Source organism: Carcharhinus amblyrhynchos, chromosome 3 (assembly GCF_965287045.1).
Source record: "Carcharhinus amblyrhynchos chromosome 3, sCarAmb.v2.hapA, whole genome shotgun sequence".
Classification (NCBI taxonomy): Eukaryota; Metazoa; Chordata; class Chondrichthyes; order Carcharhiniformes; family Carcharhinidae; genus Carcharhinus; species Carcharhinus amblyrhynchos.
In genome coordinates, this window is record NC_137326.1 from 84,752,065 (window position 1) to 84,769,523 (window position 17,459).

The window sequence follows — 17,459 nt, forward strand, 5'->3', positions numbered from 1 at the left end:
GCCTTGGGTCACTGTCTGTGTGGAGTTTGCATGTTCTCCCCATGTCTGCATGGGTTTCCTCCCACAATGAAAAAAGTGGTGTGGTTTAGGCTGATTGGCTATGCTAAATTGTCCCTTAGTGTCAGGGGGACTAGCAGGTTAAATACATGGAGTTACGTGGGGCCTGGGTGGGATTGTTGTCAGTGCAGGCTCAATAAGCTGAATGGTCTCTTCTGCACTGTAGGGGAATTTATGATTATGAATGATTTGGATATGGAGACCAACTGTAATATTTCCAGATTTGCTGTTGGCACCAAACTGGATGGGAATGTAAGTTGTGAAGATAATGAACGAAGAAGGACATGGCCAGGCAGTGGCCTGGAAACATCCCCTGACTGCGTTTGTGTGTGTATGTGCATGCGTGTGTGCGCGTGTTGAGGGTAGAGGGTTTGGAGAGGTGGGGGTAGGAGGAAAGAAGTGCTGATCAGGGGTGGACAGGGGAACTCAAGACCTACGTGATGGCAGAAAAGTTTGTTCTTGTTCTGGTTGGGGTGCTCTTTAACCAAGAATTCTGATCTCAGTGCAGCCAGGTTTTGTTCACATATTTAGGACCCCTCCCACAGGAGACTAAGAAACAAATCCCCCACCCCGCTTGATTTTTTTGGTTGTGTGTTATAAGATCTGGGGAGGACATTGGATGTGTCTTGACAGAAACAATACTGCTATTTTTTGGCAAGATTTCATCCATTATCTTTTGCGTTGCATGAAAAACCCCATACAATCCCTTAACAAACCAAATTTAGAACATAGAACATTACAGCGCAGTACAGGCCCTTCGGCCCTTGATGTTGCACCGACCAGTGGAACCAATCCAATGACCCTCTAACCTAAACTATTCCAATGTTATCCATATGCCTATCCACAGACCATCTGAACGCCCTTAAAGTTGGCAAGTCCACAACTGATGCAGGCAGAGCATTCCATGACCTTACTACCCTCTGAGGAAAGAACCTACCTCTGACATCCGTCCTATAATTACCACCCCTTAATTTAAAGCTATGTCCTCTCATGTTAGCCATCACCATCCGAGGTAAAAGGCTCTCACTGTCCACCCTATCCAATCCTTTGATCATCTTGTATGCCTCAATCAGGTCACCTCGTAACCTTCTTCTCTCCAATGAAAATAACCTCAAGTCCCTCAGCCTTCCCTCATAAGACCTTCCCACCATACCAGGCAACATCCTGGTAAACCTCCTCTGCACCCTTTCCAATGCTTCCACATCCTTCTTATGATGCGGCGACCAGAACTGTACACAATACTCCAAGTGCGGCCGCCCCAGAGTTTCGTACAGTTGTAACATGACCTCACAGCTCCGAAATTCAATCCCTCTACCAATAAAAGCTAACACACCGTACGCCTTCTTAACAACTTTATCAACCTGGGTGCCCACTTTCAGGGAGCTATGCACATGTACCCCGAGATCCCTCTGCTCGTCCACACTACTAAGAGTCCTTCCATTAGCCCTATATTCTGTACCCCTGTTATTCTTACCAAAGTGAATCACCTCACACTTCTCCGTATTAAACTTCATCTGCCACCTCTCGGCCCAGCTCTGCAGCTTATCTATGTCCCTCTGCAAACTGTAACATCCATCCTCACTGTCTACAACTCCTCCGACTTTGGTGTCATCAGCAAATTTACTAATCCATCCTTCTACACCCTCATCCAGGTCATTTATAAAAATGACAAACAGCAGTGACCCCAAAACAGATCCTTGAGGTACATCACTTGTAACTGCAAATTTACATAATGTAGTTCAAGGCCTATGAGTGTATAATAAAAATAAATACAGTTATACTGTTAGTAATCGTGCACACCATCATTCTTTACAAATTCTTTGTTATTCCTCATACAGACGTTGGATTTCTGGAAGATGAATATGAAAAGTAGAAAAATCACTTCTATTTGATATGTAGAAGCTTTTCAAATGTCTTCTGGAAATCCTAGTATACCGCAATTTATTTGCTCCACTTTTCTTTAGCAGCTATTGGAAAATCGGAAGGCATTTATGAAAAGGATTATGGGCCTGCACGTTCATGAGCTAACAAACTATCCTATTAGCATACCAATAATAATAGTTCCTTTAAACAAAATTGTTCAATGAAGAAATTACATACCAATTGTCTCTTAATTACTTAAAAACACTTTTTCCATAATATCCAAACTTCCATCTTTTAAGTTTGGTAAAATCATTGACAATCAATTCTTCTTACTCATCCCTAAGGCAGTAATGAAAACCAGTTAGTTGCCCCATTACTGCCACAGTAACTTGCACAGGTTTGATATTGAACCTGGAACCATTTAGGTCTGATTTAGTCAATATTCCAACACAGCTGTTAACTAATGTTCCAACTTCTTGCTTTTAAACCGTTCCTTCATATGCATGACTGGACCTCAGCCACTATCTCACTTTGTGGTAGTCTGGTCCAAAATTCCCCAGAGCTCCAGTCTTTGAAGAAGGGAAGAATAAAGTGGGTTTGACAGGATTGCATCTCAGGCATAATGATTCAATGGATAGTAGCGTTAGGCCTACACATCATCATTCACCCATCTTTCATATTAATCTTGATTTTTATTACAAATTGTGAAATCTTGCATTGGTTTATTTTTAATGTAAAAGTATTTTCCATTCTGGCGACTAAGTCCAGTGGTAAGAACAGAGGTTGGAGTGAAGTCTGCAGACAGCTGGGCAACTGAACCCAAAAAATCTAGTGCTAATCTACTAATTAATTATGCATCTACAAAGAGCATATTGAATTTCATGTCAGGGCGAGCAGCAAGTGGCCCATTCAGTTGTTACATCATCGGTTCCAAAGAGCAGATGTCACATGTAAACTGCACATGAAAGCCATTCAATCTGCCACTCTGCTCCCTGATTGCACTCATAAGTCCTGTCTTGATCTCATCCTCTGCTATTCCAGTCTTGATGCGGCTTGCATTCTCTGATGGTGTAACAGAAAGGTGAAAGCAGCATCTACTGACCACAAAGTCCTGGAAGATCTACCTCACTAGTGCGTGCCACTAATGTACTGTCACAAAAGAGCGTATTCCAAGTGTCCATGGACTGGGCACTTCATTTGAAGGGAGAAAAAGATTCCGATACGTTAGCCTTTTAATAAGCATTCATGAGATGAATACAGAGTCGCCAACACAGCTCTGTGAAACACCTGATGTGGCTTTAAGCTGCCAAGAAAGTCAGGAAAATAAGACCCCAAACTGGTTTCTCATAATCACAAACTGATTTTTGGCTTCTTGCCAAATCTTGTGCCCCGCCTGACATGGTTCCAGCTGGTGGGAGTGGAAGATTCTGCCAACAGTTCTGGTCAATCTAAGAATAATTAGGTTTGTGTTTTTAGCCTATTGATTGTAAATCAAAGAAGTTCACATTAAATAAACATCATTATAGAAGACTATCCCTGAAGGGAAAATCTATTGCTCAGAACTATTTTGTGTAAATAATAGTTATCCAATACATGTGAAGGCAGTCAATATCCCAATAACTTATAGGGGGTGACCTTACCAAAAGAATTCTAAGTGCTGAATGAAACAGAAGAGGATCGCACCGATTTTATGGGTGAGCTCCCAGTTGCAATCATATGGCACTTAGTTGATAAAAAGGGGCAGGATCTGATTTTTGTTATTAGGGGGAGGGACAGAGCCCTAACTTGTCTATAAAGCCAGCTGCTGATCTCTGGGGACCATTGCACAGGCATCCCGATCTCCCAGTGTTCTGTGCACGCCCCAGCCCTGCCCCCATCTGGGGGCTTCAATGGCCTCTGGCAAGGCTGTCTTGTCTGGTCCCCGTAGATGGGGACAATGTGTGATCCTCGCCAGTCAGGACCTTGACCACTCAGCAGGTAAGAACATTTAAATGAGTAATTGATTTATTGAAATTGGCTTTGAGCCAGTAACATTGCAATAGGCAAAATATTACGGCAAAGCTGATTTTGCACCTCTCGCCGGATCATACTGGCTCACCTTGCTGATCAATTGTGGGATGAGCGGGTAAGAATGCCCCCATAGTATCTGACCACACTCAGTGTATTTCTACTAAGTGCAATTTCCTTAATAATTTCACTGTCCTTTATAAATTTAATTAGTTGTTCTGTCTATAGAGCTGTTTTATCATGCAAAATTTTTCAGCTTCCAAAAGGTTAAAGACATAACAGGGATCCTTCTTGATCATTGAATAACCAACTGTAAACAGACAAGTCTTGCACTTAATACACATCAAAAAGCTTTTTGCAAATTTGTTCATATGGAACATGATTCATATCAAATAATTCCAGCACCTTATTTCAGCCAACTTATGTCAAGTAATTTATCAAAAATATTGTCAGAATTCCATAGTGTGACCTGAAGCTCTGTGCACTTAGGAATTCAGTGCTGGATCATTACTGGAAGGAAAAATTACATCCCAACATGATAACCTCTTCAAGTTTTCTTTTGACCACTGATAATTGTTGTTATTGTTCCTTTCATTTTACAATTAATAAAAGTGTGTCTGTAGTTAGTATTTCATAATGAAGTAGCAGATCACTGGATAGTGTATTTGTATTTTTCAATGGCTTACGTTAATTTGAAATGTGGCACTTACTGCTTGAACTGGAGAGAGTAAACCAGATATAGTACAAAGATTAGCACCAGAACTGCCATTCCCAGAACAACCAGAATGATCAAGTGGTTTCTTTTACCTAAAACAGATGGATAGTATTTTATGAAACAGGAGGAAACCATCCAGCTCATTATACCCACCTCTACTCTCAGACAGAACTACCTACTTTCCTGTTCCCATAATGTAAATGTTTATTTTTCCAACATATGCCCACCGCTCATTTAAAATCCATTCTGGATTCTGCTTCTACAAATGATTACAATGAGGCGTTTCATATCCATTCCATATTTTACACTACAGAAAAAATCTCCTACTCTATCCTTTAACCCTATCCATGATAAATTGACGTCCTAATTGATGTGTAGAAATCGTTTTTCAGGATTTGTCAAATCACATCATGATTTTCAATTTTACTGTCTAATCTCCTTTCCTCTACTAAAGAAAACAGTTCCAGAATCTCTCGCCCCTTTCATAATTAAAAGTTTTCATCCTTGATTTAATCTTTTATAATCACTACTACAGTATCTCCATGTACTAGGCATCATTCTAAAGGCAGGCACTTAGTGTAGATACATTGGAGTCTGTTATTATGTTTAAGTTGCTTTATAAATGCAGGCTATTGTTGTAATATTCCCATTTACAGATGTCAGCTATTTGGCAGTTGCATTAGACAAGGAAATAGAGGAATATTTACATCAGAAAACTATCAATACATATTCTCAGCTGAATTCTTGCGTAGGGAAGCAACAAATAAAAGTGTTCCTGTTATAACTTAGAAAGTTTTCTTATTTCTCACCTTTTAGATTGACCCCATTATATTGACTGATATTCACTGGGTCACTGGTTGCATTACTGACTGGGTTTTCTGCAATGCATCTGTACACATGTTGCTCCACCTCAGTCACACAGTTTATCACAAGCACTGTCTCATCATATGTCTCATTGAGAACTCCAGACAAGGACATCTTTTCCCAGTGAATCGTATAATTTGATCCTCTGGAGACAGAGCAGCTCAAAGTAATATTTGATGAATTCACACAGTTATCAAGAATCTCTGCAACAGGCTGAGAAACTGGTTCTGAAATAGACAGTTAATAATTAACCCACACAACATAGTCATTGCACTTTAGAGTAATTCATCTTAGACATATTTCTGAGAGATATAATAAACCAGAATACGAATGAAAATAGACTTTATTTGATTTGGGTAATTGAAATGCTAAAGAAAATTTTCTATGAAGGAACTTAGCCACTAAAGCTATAATGCCATCCTCAGAGGCAGTTCCTCTTAAACAGGAGCCTGGCTACTTTGGATGATAGTGTCTTATTCTGCAGAGTGCGATTGCCTCAAAGCCATTTCACACTCAAATGAATGTTATGTGGTTGCAGGCAGGACTTCTGTTCCTCACTCAGGAGGAAGTTCCACCTCAGGGAGCTTTTGACCAGTATAACTGGCTGGCAGCTCTACTGTGCACTGTAACACAGTCACCGCAGGGACTGAAGAAGAAATGCAGGAGGAATAAGACTAAGGGCAGAAGTTGCAACAACACTTTCGGGTGGCACAGTGGTTAGCACTGCTTCCTCACAGTATCGGGGTACCAGGTTGAATTCCGGCCACGGGTCACTGTCTGAGCAGAGTTTGCACTTTCTCCCCATATCTGTGTGGGTTTTCTCTGGGTGCTCCAGTGTCCTGCCAAAGATGTGCAGGTTAGGTTGATTGGTCATGATAAATTGACTCTCATGTCAGCGCGATTAGCAGAGTAAATATGTGGTGTTACGGGAATGGGGCTTGGGTGGGATTGTGATTGGTACAGACTCGATGGGCTGAATGACCCCATTCTGTACTGTAGGGATTCCACAGAAGTATGTTCTCTGGCAGCAGAATTGAAGGACAGCCTGCCCATGGTTTCAGCTGATTCACTTGATAAAATCATTGGTTGTACGGGTTATTTTTCACAATTACACCTTTGGCTTTGTAGCAGCTCATTATGAACATCAGAATCTTTAAACAAAAATTAGAGCAAGTGGTTGGTGGGGAAAATAATCAGTGTTTACTTTCACATGTTATAGGCACTTACTCAGGTTTGTTTGGTGGCTGTGTCAGTGTTGGCTTGATTTGCATGAGTAAACTGAAATCTTTCCTGTGAAGAAATCTGGTTCTCAGTGGATTCAGTGGGCATTAATGATGAGGTTAGTTTTTAAGTACGTTGCAAATGAATTGTTGATATAAGTGTATCGTCTGCATATTATGTGAAGGATTTAATCCAGTTCTTTACTTAAACTATTTAACTTGATCACAAACTATTTACATCATGTGCCCTTTCAGCCCTCAATCAAAAAATGTTTTTTGTACTATTATGTTGTGACTTGCAATCCTCAAAATTAGCAAAAGCTTCAGTGTTGAACACTTACCAAATACATGCATCCTGAATGTAATTTGATCACGGTTTTTCAGCTCTGTCCCATAGTAGTCAATGTGTATTTTATATTCTCCAGTGTCATTAACATGTACATCATTCATCACCACATAATCTTCATAGACTCCAACTCTGTGTTGATACAGTGGGTGCACAATGTGCAACTTCTCGGGTTTATTCGATTTCCATGTTAAAATCTTAAAGGGCACCGGAAATTTCAATTGAAAGGTAACATCATATGGATCAGTGCCTTGATGTTGTACAGGGAACAGGACCTGTTCTCCTGCAGTGGCATTAGTAACAGTATCAGGTCTGACGTGCAATACTTCTCTACATACCACAAACAAATGGAATACTGGAAAACACAAACATAAATTGCACACATTAATTTTTAATTGTTATTCATATTGGGCCTGATTTTACTGGGCGTGAAAACTTGGTAAAGTCGGGCGTGAGGCCATTAACGTGATCCATGCCTGCGCAGATGCCCACTTTACCAAGGTCCAAAAATTGCCGCAATCCGAATCGCGCCTGAAACGGGTGCTATGGCAATTTAAATACATTTGCATGTATTTACATTGAATTAATGGGCTGCCCACCCAACTTTACAGCACTTCCCCCTTTACCATTATGTTCGCCCATCCAGATTTGGCGTGAAACAGATATGCTCGGCATATTCTTTCTGTGGTTCAGTTTGATAGATTAGGATGGTGTGAAATGGTGCCTGTCTAATCTGTCAAAAAAGTCAAAAGAATGAACATAGAACCCTACAGTGCAGAAACAGGCCCTTCGGCCCATCGAGTCTGCCTGACCACAATCCCACCCAGGCCCTATTCCCATATCCCTACACATCCCTAATCCCTCTAACCTACACATCCCAGGACACCGAGGGGCAATTTTAGCATAGCCAATCAACCTAACCTGCACATCTTTGGACTGTGGGAGGAAACTGGAGCACCCGGAGGAAACCCATGAAGACACGAGGAGAATGTGCAAACTCCACACAGACAGTGACCTGAGCCGGGAATCGAACCCAGGTCTCTGGAGCTGTGAAGCAGCAGTGCTAACCACTGTGCTGCAGCGCCGCCCACGGAATGCTTGGTGAGAATCAGAAAGGTTCATTTGTCTATTTATTACTGTCATAAGTAGGCTTATATTAACACTGCAATGAAGTTACTGCGAAAATACCCCAGTCGTCACACTTTGGCACCTGTTTGGGTACACTGAGGGAGAATCTACAATGGCCAATGCACCTAACCAGCACATCTTTAGACTGGGAGGAAACCGGAGCGCTTGGAGGAAATCCAAACAGACATGGGGAGAACATGCAGACTCCACAGACAGTGACCCCAAGCCAGGAACTGAACCCAGGTCCCTGGCGCTGTGAGGCTGCAGTGCTATCCATTTATACAGGCTGAATTTCATACTGTGCTGGCAAACTATGTGACTTGAGCAGTTTGAGCTGCAGCAATAACAATGTGGACACTTACCAAATACTTGCATCCCAAAAGTACTTTCATGATGTTTTCTCATCTCTGTCCCATTGTAATCAATGTGTATTTCATATTCTCCAGTGTCACTAACCTGGAGATTATACATCACCACACAATCTCTCTGGATTCCAACTCTATGTTGGTACAGTGGATGCACAAGGTATAGATTCTCTGGATTATTCGATTTCCATGTTAAAATTTCAATGGTTTGTGGAAATCTTGATCTAAAAGTTACATTATACTGAGCTTCACAGCCTTGATTCTGTATAGGGAACTGGACCTTTTCTCCTGCTCTGATATTAGTGATGGTATCCAGTCTGGCAAGTAATGCTTCTCCACTCACTGCAAACAAATGGAATACTGGAAAATACAAGTGTAAATTATACATGTCAATTTTTTTGTTACTGATCAAAGCACAGTTATTTTGTTTTATTCCTCATGGGATGTGGGTGTTGCTGACTAGACTGGCAGTTTCTCGCCATTCCTAATTGCCCTTGGAAAGGTGGTAGTGAACTGCCTTCTTGAACCGTTGCAGTTCATGTGGTGGAGGTACACCCACAACGCTATTAGGGATCACATGTAGGCTAAAATGGGTGAGGAGGGCAGACATTAATGAACCATATGGGATGGAAAGAAGGCGACTGATAAAACAGCTGAAGATGACTGTGTCTTGGACACTTCTCAAAACAACTTCTGCAGTCATGTCCTTGAGCCATGATAACTGACCTTCAACAACCACACCCATCTTCCTTTGTGCCAGGAATGATTCCAATCAGCTGAGGTTTCCCCCATCATTCCCAGTGACTCCAGTTTTGATAAGGCTCCTTGATGCCAAACCCAGTCAAATACTATCTTGATGTCAAGGGCAGTCACCCTTGCACGGAGTGAAGCAAATTGGCTAAAGACTGGTCAAACATGGGCAACTTTCCACATTGTTGGCTAGATGTCTATGTTCCATCTGTACTGGAACTAGCCAACAACGTGGAAAAGTGAAAAGTTCTGGAGCACAAGTGTTCAGCACTATTGCTGGAATATTTTCAGGGTTCGTAACCTTTCCAGTACTCCGTGCCTTCAGCCATATCTTAATATTACATGGAGTGAAGCAAATTGGCTGAAGACTGGCACCTGTGATGCTGGAGGATGCTGAGATGTATCATCCTCTCAGCAATTCTGGCTGAATATGATTGAAATGCTTCAGCCTTGTCTTTTGCAGGGCTGGGCTTCCCCCATCACAGTCATAGAATCATAAGAATTTTAAAGCACAGAATGAGGCCCTTCAGCCCATAGTGTCTGCACCAGCCATCAAGCACTTATCTATTCTAATCCCATTTTCCAACATTTGGTCCATAGACTTGTATGCTATGGCAGATCGACTGCTTATCTAAATGTTCTAAATGTTTTTTAAATGTTCTGAGGGTTTCCGCCTCTAACACCCTTTCATGCCGTAAGTTCCAGATCCCCACCAACCTCTGTGTGAAAAAGCTTTTCCACAATCCCTTCAAAATCTCCTGCCCCTTAACTTAAATCCACGTTCTCTGGTTATTGACCCCTCATTAAGGGAAAAGCTTTCTTCTGATCTATCCTACCTATGTCCATCATAATTTTGTACCCCCCCCCCCCCACCACCAATCTGCTCCCCCCTCAGCTTTCTCTGCTTCAAGAGAATAACCCCAGCCCATCTTCATAACTGAAATGCTCCAACGCAGGCAGCATCCTGGAGACTCCTTTCTAGTGCAATCGCATCTTCCTTTGTGCGGTAAACAGAACTGCACACAATACTCTGTTGTCAAACGAGCATTTTATATAGCTCAATCATAACTTCCCTGCTCTTATAATGTTATGCCTCAACTAATAATGGCAAGTATCCCATATGCCTTATTAACCAACTTATCTACCTATCCCAAGATGTCCTTTGGACATGCATTCCAAGGTCACTCTCGACCTCTGCAATTCCTAGTGTCCCACTGTTCATGGTGTATTCTCTTGCCTTGTCAGTTGCCCCAAAATGTATCACTTCACAATTTCAGAGTTAGATTTCAGGATTAAATTCTATTTGCCACATTGAGGTTGATTATTTGTGTAGCCTCCTCTTCCAGAGAATTGTTGATAGTCCAACACCATTCACAGCTGGATTCGGCAGGACTACAAAGTTTATGGGCCAGGAGGCATAAGCGAAGGCTGTGTAGTGGGCTTGCCGCTGGACGCCACGGTAACCACGTGTCTCCGGCCGCCAGATTACTCGTGTCGTCAACTCCACACCAGAAATCGGAAATTGGTGTGGAATTGATTTAAATATGGTAATCTTCATTAGCATCTCATTAGCGGGCCTGTGACTGAGTCTCCAGGTCTGCTAGCCTCTTTCTCCCACCCCCCCCCTCGTTGGAATGTATCACTCCAGTGGGATTTACAACAGCTGTGGCAATGCCCATGGGGGCACTTTGGCACTGTCACCAGGCTTTGGATAGTGCCAAGGGGACACAGCCAGAATCTAAAGGGGGTGAGGAGATCAGGGATCGAGCTGGCCAGTGATTGGCAGGCCGGTAGTGCAGGCTACTGCACCAACCTCTGTGCTGACAGAACAGCATATGTGTAGTGGCCCATGTAGCGCGCTTTGCTGCTGGCCTGTACAGTGGAAATAGGCCCTATCCCTAGCTTTTCTTCACGATTGATGCTAGGGCTCTTTGTGATGCACAGAGTGTGGGACGTTCAGTTTGAAAATCCCCCTAAAAGAGCAGCGGGATTTACTCCAGTTTTTATACGAATTCAGCACTTAGAATTTGTTTGGGAGAATTCCATCCTTGATCTGAATTGTTGGCTCTGGAATTGCTTATCTCTGTCTATTACTTGCTTCTTACACTGTTTGGTTTGCTAATAGTGTGTTGTAGCTCCTTCAGGTTAACACCTCATTTTTACGTATGCCTGGTATTGCACTTTGCATGCTCTCTTGCATCCTTCATTGAATCAGGCTTGATCACCTAACTTGGTACTAATAGTAGAGTATGGATATGCCAGGCAACAAAGTTACAGATTTTGGTTGAGTACGATACTGCTACAGCCGGTAACCCACAGTGCTTCGTGGTTGCCCAGTATTAAGTTGCTGCACCTGTTAAAATCTATCAACATTATTGAGAGTATTCGCAATGTGAAGGCAGGACTTTGTCTCCACAAGGACTGTGCAGTGGTCACACCTGCTGATACTATCATGGACAGATGAATTTAATGTAGGCAGGTTGGTGAGGATGAGAACAAGTAGGATTTTCCCTCCTTACGATTCCTTCACTAATTGCTGCAAATCCAGTCTACCAGCTGTGTCCTCTAGGATTCAGCCAGCTCGGTCAGTAGTGGTGCTACCAAGTCACTGTTGCAAATGGACATTGAAGTCCACCAAGCAGAGTACATTCAGCCACCCTCAGCAATTCCTCCAAGTTGTACTCATTGTGATCAATGTTGATTCACAAGCTGAAGGGGGAGGAGATCTCAGTTGCGGGAGGGAGCAGTCAGATAATGGTGGGGGATTAGGTTGGACCTGCAAGGGTGGAGGGATTATTGGGTCAGGTTGGGCTTGCATTGCTGGGCAGGCCTGTGTCAAACCTTGGGTGGGTATGGGGGAGAGATTTGGGATCTTAGAATGGATGGTGGGATCGGGGGTGGGGCGGTTTTTACAATAGTTACCCAAAAGTAATAAGAGGTTTTAATTGTTCTCCCCTTTCCTGATTAAGTATTAGGAACCATCTAAATGCAATTTAAATCACTCTTATTTCATCTCACGATTACTAGTCTAGTGACTTAACCACTATACCACCATAAAACATACCAGCTTGTGATGAGTGAGGATGGCTGGGTCATTTTATGGCTGAATTTGCTTAAAGTCAAAATATGGCAGATTATTATTGAGTCTGTGATTGGTTAGAGTCTGAAATTCTCCATGCTAGATGCTTTGGTCAATTGCTGCACTAATACTGTGCACACTTGAGTGAGGAAGGCTTCTGACTCTTTGTCTTTCCATTCAGTATACATCCTATCAAGGCTCTGGTAAATCGAGATGTTTCTATGGACAGGGTCATTCATTGTTTAGGAAGATAATTTTACGTCTACAAGTTACATTCACAATTGATTCTATATAGAGGTGTCTAAGACCAGAGGACATAGGTTTAAGGTGAGGACTGAGTGGTTTAGAGAGGATCTGAGGAAAACGATTTTCACCCAAAGGGTGGTGGAAATATGGAAAGCACTGCTTAAGAGGAAAGTGGAGGCAGGTATTCTTGCAACATTTAAGAAGCATCTGGAAGAGTGCTTAAATAACCAATGCATGGTAGACTACGGATCAAGCACTGGTAACTGGGATTAATTAGTGCAGACTGGTAATTTGATAGTCGGCACAGACATGATGGGCCAAGGGCCTGTTTATTTGCTGTAAGACTCTCTGTAAATTACACAGAGACACTTTCCTGTAAACACAAGGATAGGTTGCCACCATGTATTACCTGAGACAAGTTTGAAGAGGTGAATACATATTGAATGCAGGAACTTCATTGTATAAACTCATCAAAATGTCCCTTTTTCTTTTCTTCATGAAGCTGGTTGACTCTAAAGAAGGGGAAAAAATATTCTTACAGAAAGCAATATGCTCAGCAGACTCAGCCTGCCAGTGTTGGCTACCTAAACATGAACAAAGAGAGACCTGCATCTAAAGATGACTTTCAATTCACTCTTCACGTAGTGCCCCAAGTGTCTGAGGATTGCTAACCCATGGCTCAACATGTATCTCTATGTCATGATATCTCAATGGGTCAACAAGAAGAGACACACCCAAAAATTCTCAATCTATGCAGTGACTATAACTGTGTTGTTGGCATTAAGCACCACAATTTAGCTACCTGAGCTAACCAGCCAGACCCAATGCAGTTTGCAGCAACTGATGAAGCACTTCTGAAGTTTAGTCATCGTTGTAGAAACACAAGTAATTTGCCCATAGAATGATCCCACCGCAGCATATGACAATTATCAGATAAACTACATTATTAAAACCAGCTTAAGGGATAGACATTGGCCATGAATATATTTGGAAATGTAATGTGAACAGGAAGATAGAGAATAAGGTTGCATAGATTCAACAGGGAGAATTAAAAAACTAACTGATCCACTAAACCCAGGTGATACAGTAAACCATTTATCATGCAGTGAAGGTCACCATTGAGTTTAATCATTCTCGTCACAAGATCCTTCTGTGAGAGTATAGCATAATGGTTATCTAGCATATCTTGAAACTACTTCCTTGTGATTCTTTGAGACGATCTTAACTGAGGACAGTTAAGTTTACAGTGCAGTATATATGGGGAAAAGTAATTCCAGAAATATACTGATGCTCCAAACAAACTCAGGGTTAATTCGCATTGAAGTTCGGTTTATTAAAGTCAATTTGTACCTGCAACCTCCATATAGGTTTCTCAACTTGTCAATGGAATGAGAACAAATAGCCCTTTTGTGAGGACTCCTTTTTTTAAACAGCTTGGTTTGGAGGCAGCCTCAAAGACAAGGTTAATTGCCTCCAAATTCCTGCTGTTCTCAATCTACAATAACGATGAATAACATTACAGTAGATTAATGAATTGAGGTGCATTGTATTCACAACACAGAAATGGGTATTTGGTTCAACTACCTTCAAAAAGACATTCATTCTAAGGTTGCTCACTTCCTTTTCTCCTCTCACCCTTGAGTAAACCAGTTCAACTAAATTAATAAAAGGAGTAAAATAAAATGGGCATCTCTTAAAGGTAAAATCACCCAAAACAAAAACAAATCACAAATGAAAATTAAAACCTTAAAACAAAAGGTGATTAGAGGGGTCAATAACACAGCCCATTCACTGCGGTGCCCAACGAGCATGGAAAGCCTCGATGGTGCCTGTGGACATTGCATCCCCATCCCCAGGAACACTTGGCAGTGAACATAGCTGCAGTAGAGAGGCAGACAGTCAGGTTGGATGATCCCCTCAATCGCCCACTGCCTGGACCCGTTTATGGCAAATTTGGCCAGGTACCGATTCGTGAGGAGGTCCTCCTCCTTCCCTGCCCCTCTCCACACCGATTGCCTGTAGATCAGAAGTATGAGCCTGAAATACAAACAATAGTGAGAGAAGTTTCTTTAAAATAACTGAAATGGAAGTGCAGCCTAAAATCCCCTATACGCATGGTCCGAGGCTTCCACAAGACTGCAAAAAGGCCAGGCTATTTAGGAATCCATGAATTGGTGCAATCGACAATTGTATAGGACTGCTGCGTGCAACACCCTTCACCCAGGTTCCCAATGTTAAGGGGAAGAGTGCTCCATAGACGAAGTTAGGTCTTGGGGCCAATGTTAAAATCCATCCGAGCAGGGCTGCACTCAGATGGGACTCCACCTCACGCTATGCCTCCTTGCACCACGAGTACCATTAGAACTAAGCATGACCATTTTCAGGACTGGATGGCATCAGTCGTGAGCTAGATGTTCACCATCACATGACAAGCCAACTCATGGGGTATCATTTAGCCCAATCCTCTTCTGCCCATCATGTCACCGATACTGGTCGTCCTGGCTACACAGCCCACCCCTTCGTCAGCCGTCTGAAATGGTATTTGTGGAGGAGCTAATCCCCAAGCAGCGCCTCCCTTACGACAGCCACTACTCCAGATTGGGGAAAGCTGTGGTGCGAGGCACCCATGTCCCAGACTTTAAGCATGTCCTGGTAAAATGCAGACAACACCTACAAGGAGTTTCAAAGACCCCTCAGGTCTATTAATAGGAGCTGCACGTCATAATTCAGACCATGCCTCTGGAGGAAGAAATGCGCCCATTTATCATGTAACCATTTGCCTTGTGTGACCTCCCTAAACGCATCACCTCATCCTTCTCCAGGTTAAATTCCTTTTGCCACTTTACTGCCCACCTGACCATTCATTGCTATCTTCTTGCTATCAGCAGTTATCCTTTTCACTATCCACCTCATGGCCAATTTTTGGTCTACAAACTTCTTCATCATTCCCCTATATTTATGTTCAAATAAAACAGGGGACCTAGCACTGAGCTCTGTGGAACCGCAATGGAAACTGCCTTCCAGTTGTAAAAACATCGATCAACAATTACCCGTTGCTTCCTGCCACTGAGCTAATTTTGTGTCCAGCTTTCTACAATCCCCTAGGTCCCAAAGGCTTTTATTTTTCTCACCAGTGTGCCAATTGGGAGTTTGTCAAAAGCCTTACTAAAACCCATGCGGATTACATCAACTGGCCATCCATTAGCAATGCTCCTTGTTTTTTTCCCTCAAAAAATTCAAATTAGTCAGACACAATCTTCCCTTAACAAATCCATGCTGACTGTCTCTGCTTAACCAATGCCTTTCTAGGTAAGTTATTCCTGTCCATTAGAATTGATTAGAATGATTTTTCTATGACAAGGTAAGTGACTGGTAGGTAATTATTCAATCCATATCATGGTCCCTTTTCTAAGAAAAGGTTCACCATTAGCAAACCTCCAACACCACAGCTATATCTAAGAGGATTGGAAAATAACAATAAGACACCCTTCAATTTTCTCCCCAGCTTATTTTAACAGCCTGTGGTGCATTTCGCCCATTGACTCAGAATTCCTACAAGGCAGAAAGAGGCCATTCAGCTGAGCGAGTCTACACCAACTCTCCAACACATCATCTCCCTGGTGATAATTCCTTTCTCCTTATGTTTATCACATCCAATACTTTGTACTCTTCCTCTTTATACTTTTGTGAAGATGACATAAAGTACTCAGCAAGAACTACACCCACATCTTCTGTCTCCACACAAACCTTTTGGTCTTTTTTTAAAATTTATTTGTGGGACATGGACATTGCTGACAGGCCAACATTTATTGCCCACCCCCAGTTGCTCTTGAGGTGGTGGTGGTGACCCACTCTCTCGAAATGCTGCAACCCACGCTGCTGTGGGTTGACCCACAATAATTTCTTTAGTTATTCTCTTACACTCAAGGTATTGATAAAGATTATTCAGGTTCACCCTGATCTTGTTTGCCAATTTCATTTCATATATTCTGCAATTCTCTCCCTTACCACACTGTGGTGCACCCACACTTCAGGAACTGCAGCATTCCAGTTTCAGGAACCTCACCACCTTCTCAAAGGCATAACTGCTGGCCACATCCTGCAAATGACTTTTAAACAAAAATCCCTCTTGTTGTTTTCCTAATTTATTTTACCTCTACTCGTTCTAGCCTGCTCTGGGCAAACTGGGCAGCTCAAAATCGAAGAACTCCTGCAAGTTTTTCTGAATAAACGAATCAATGGGCCCTATTTTACCAAAAGTTCATGCCCATTTTCGGGCACAAAATCGTGGTAAATTCGGGTGTCTGGCCTTTAATGCGATCTGCACCCGAACCCGAGCAGATTGTGACTTTACCGACACTCGATTTGGGCGTGGATCCGGTCCTTGCCTGAATCGGGCAGCCCGATGATTTAAATGCATTAGCATGCATTTACATTGATTTAATGAACTGCGCGCCCAACTCTACCACTACATCCCACTTTACCGTCTTCAGGTCCACTCCGGATCAGCTCTGTAAGCAACTTGCAAAATAAAAATCTGAAGCCAATTTTTATTCTGCAGGGAGCCTCCGAAGCTCATCCTCCTCAGATCCCCCGCTAACCACCCTGGCAGAACCCCCCCCCACCACACCCGGATCAAACGCCCCTGGGAGGCAGGCCCCCCTTGGCAGAGCACAACCCCTAACCTACCTCGATTGCTGGTCTCTCTCCATCATGCTTCTTGACCATCTTCAGTCCTTTAAGAGTCTGCAGCATCCTCCTGGCCACAGACTCGGAGTCACGGCTAAAGTGACCAGGTTTCACACCATTCCGCTGGACG

At 42.6% G+C, this 17,459-nt stretch overlaps 2 protein-coding genes across 2 annotated transcripts in view; both read right to left on the reverse strand.

The window, feature by feature from the left end:
• Positions 1-4,136: 4,136 nt before the first annotated feature.
• LOC145341220 (hepatic and glial cell adhesion molecule-like) lies at positions 4,137-8,671 on the reverse strand. Its single transcript, XM_080186141.1, has 4 exons — positions 8,563-8,671; positions 7,068-7,427; positions 5,452-5,733; positions 4,137-4,237 (listed from the first exon to the last, which is right to left on the reverse strand). The coding sequence occupies exons 1-4, from the start codon at positions 8,669-8,671 to the stop codon at positions 4,137-4,139; spliced, it is 852 nt and encodes a 283-aa protein (XP_080042267.1).
• A 5,886-nt stretch (positions 8,672-14,557) lies between these two features.
• LOC145341222 (hepatic and glial cell adhesion molecule-like) overlaps positions 14,558-17,459 on the reverse strand; it is a 42,791-nt gene continuing 39,889 nt past the window's right edge. The window contains exons 6-7 of the mRNA XM_080186143.1: positions 17,330-17,423; positions 14,558-14,677 (exon numbers count right to left, since the gene is read on the reverse strand). Coding sequence (XP_080042269.1) covers positions 14,558-14,677; positions 17,330-17,423 — 214 coding nt within the window. The remainder of the gene's footprint in view (positions 14,678-17,329; positions 17,424-17,459) is intronic.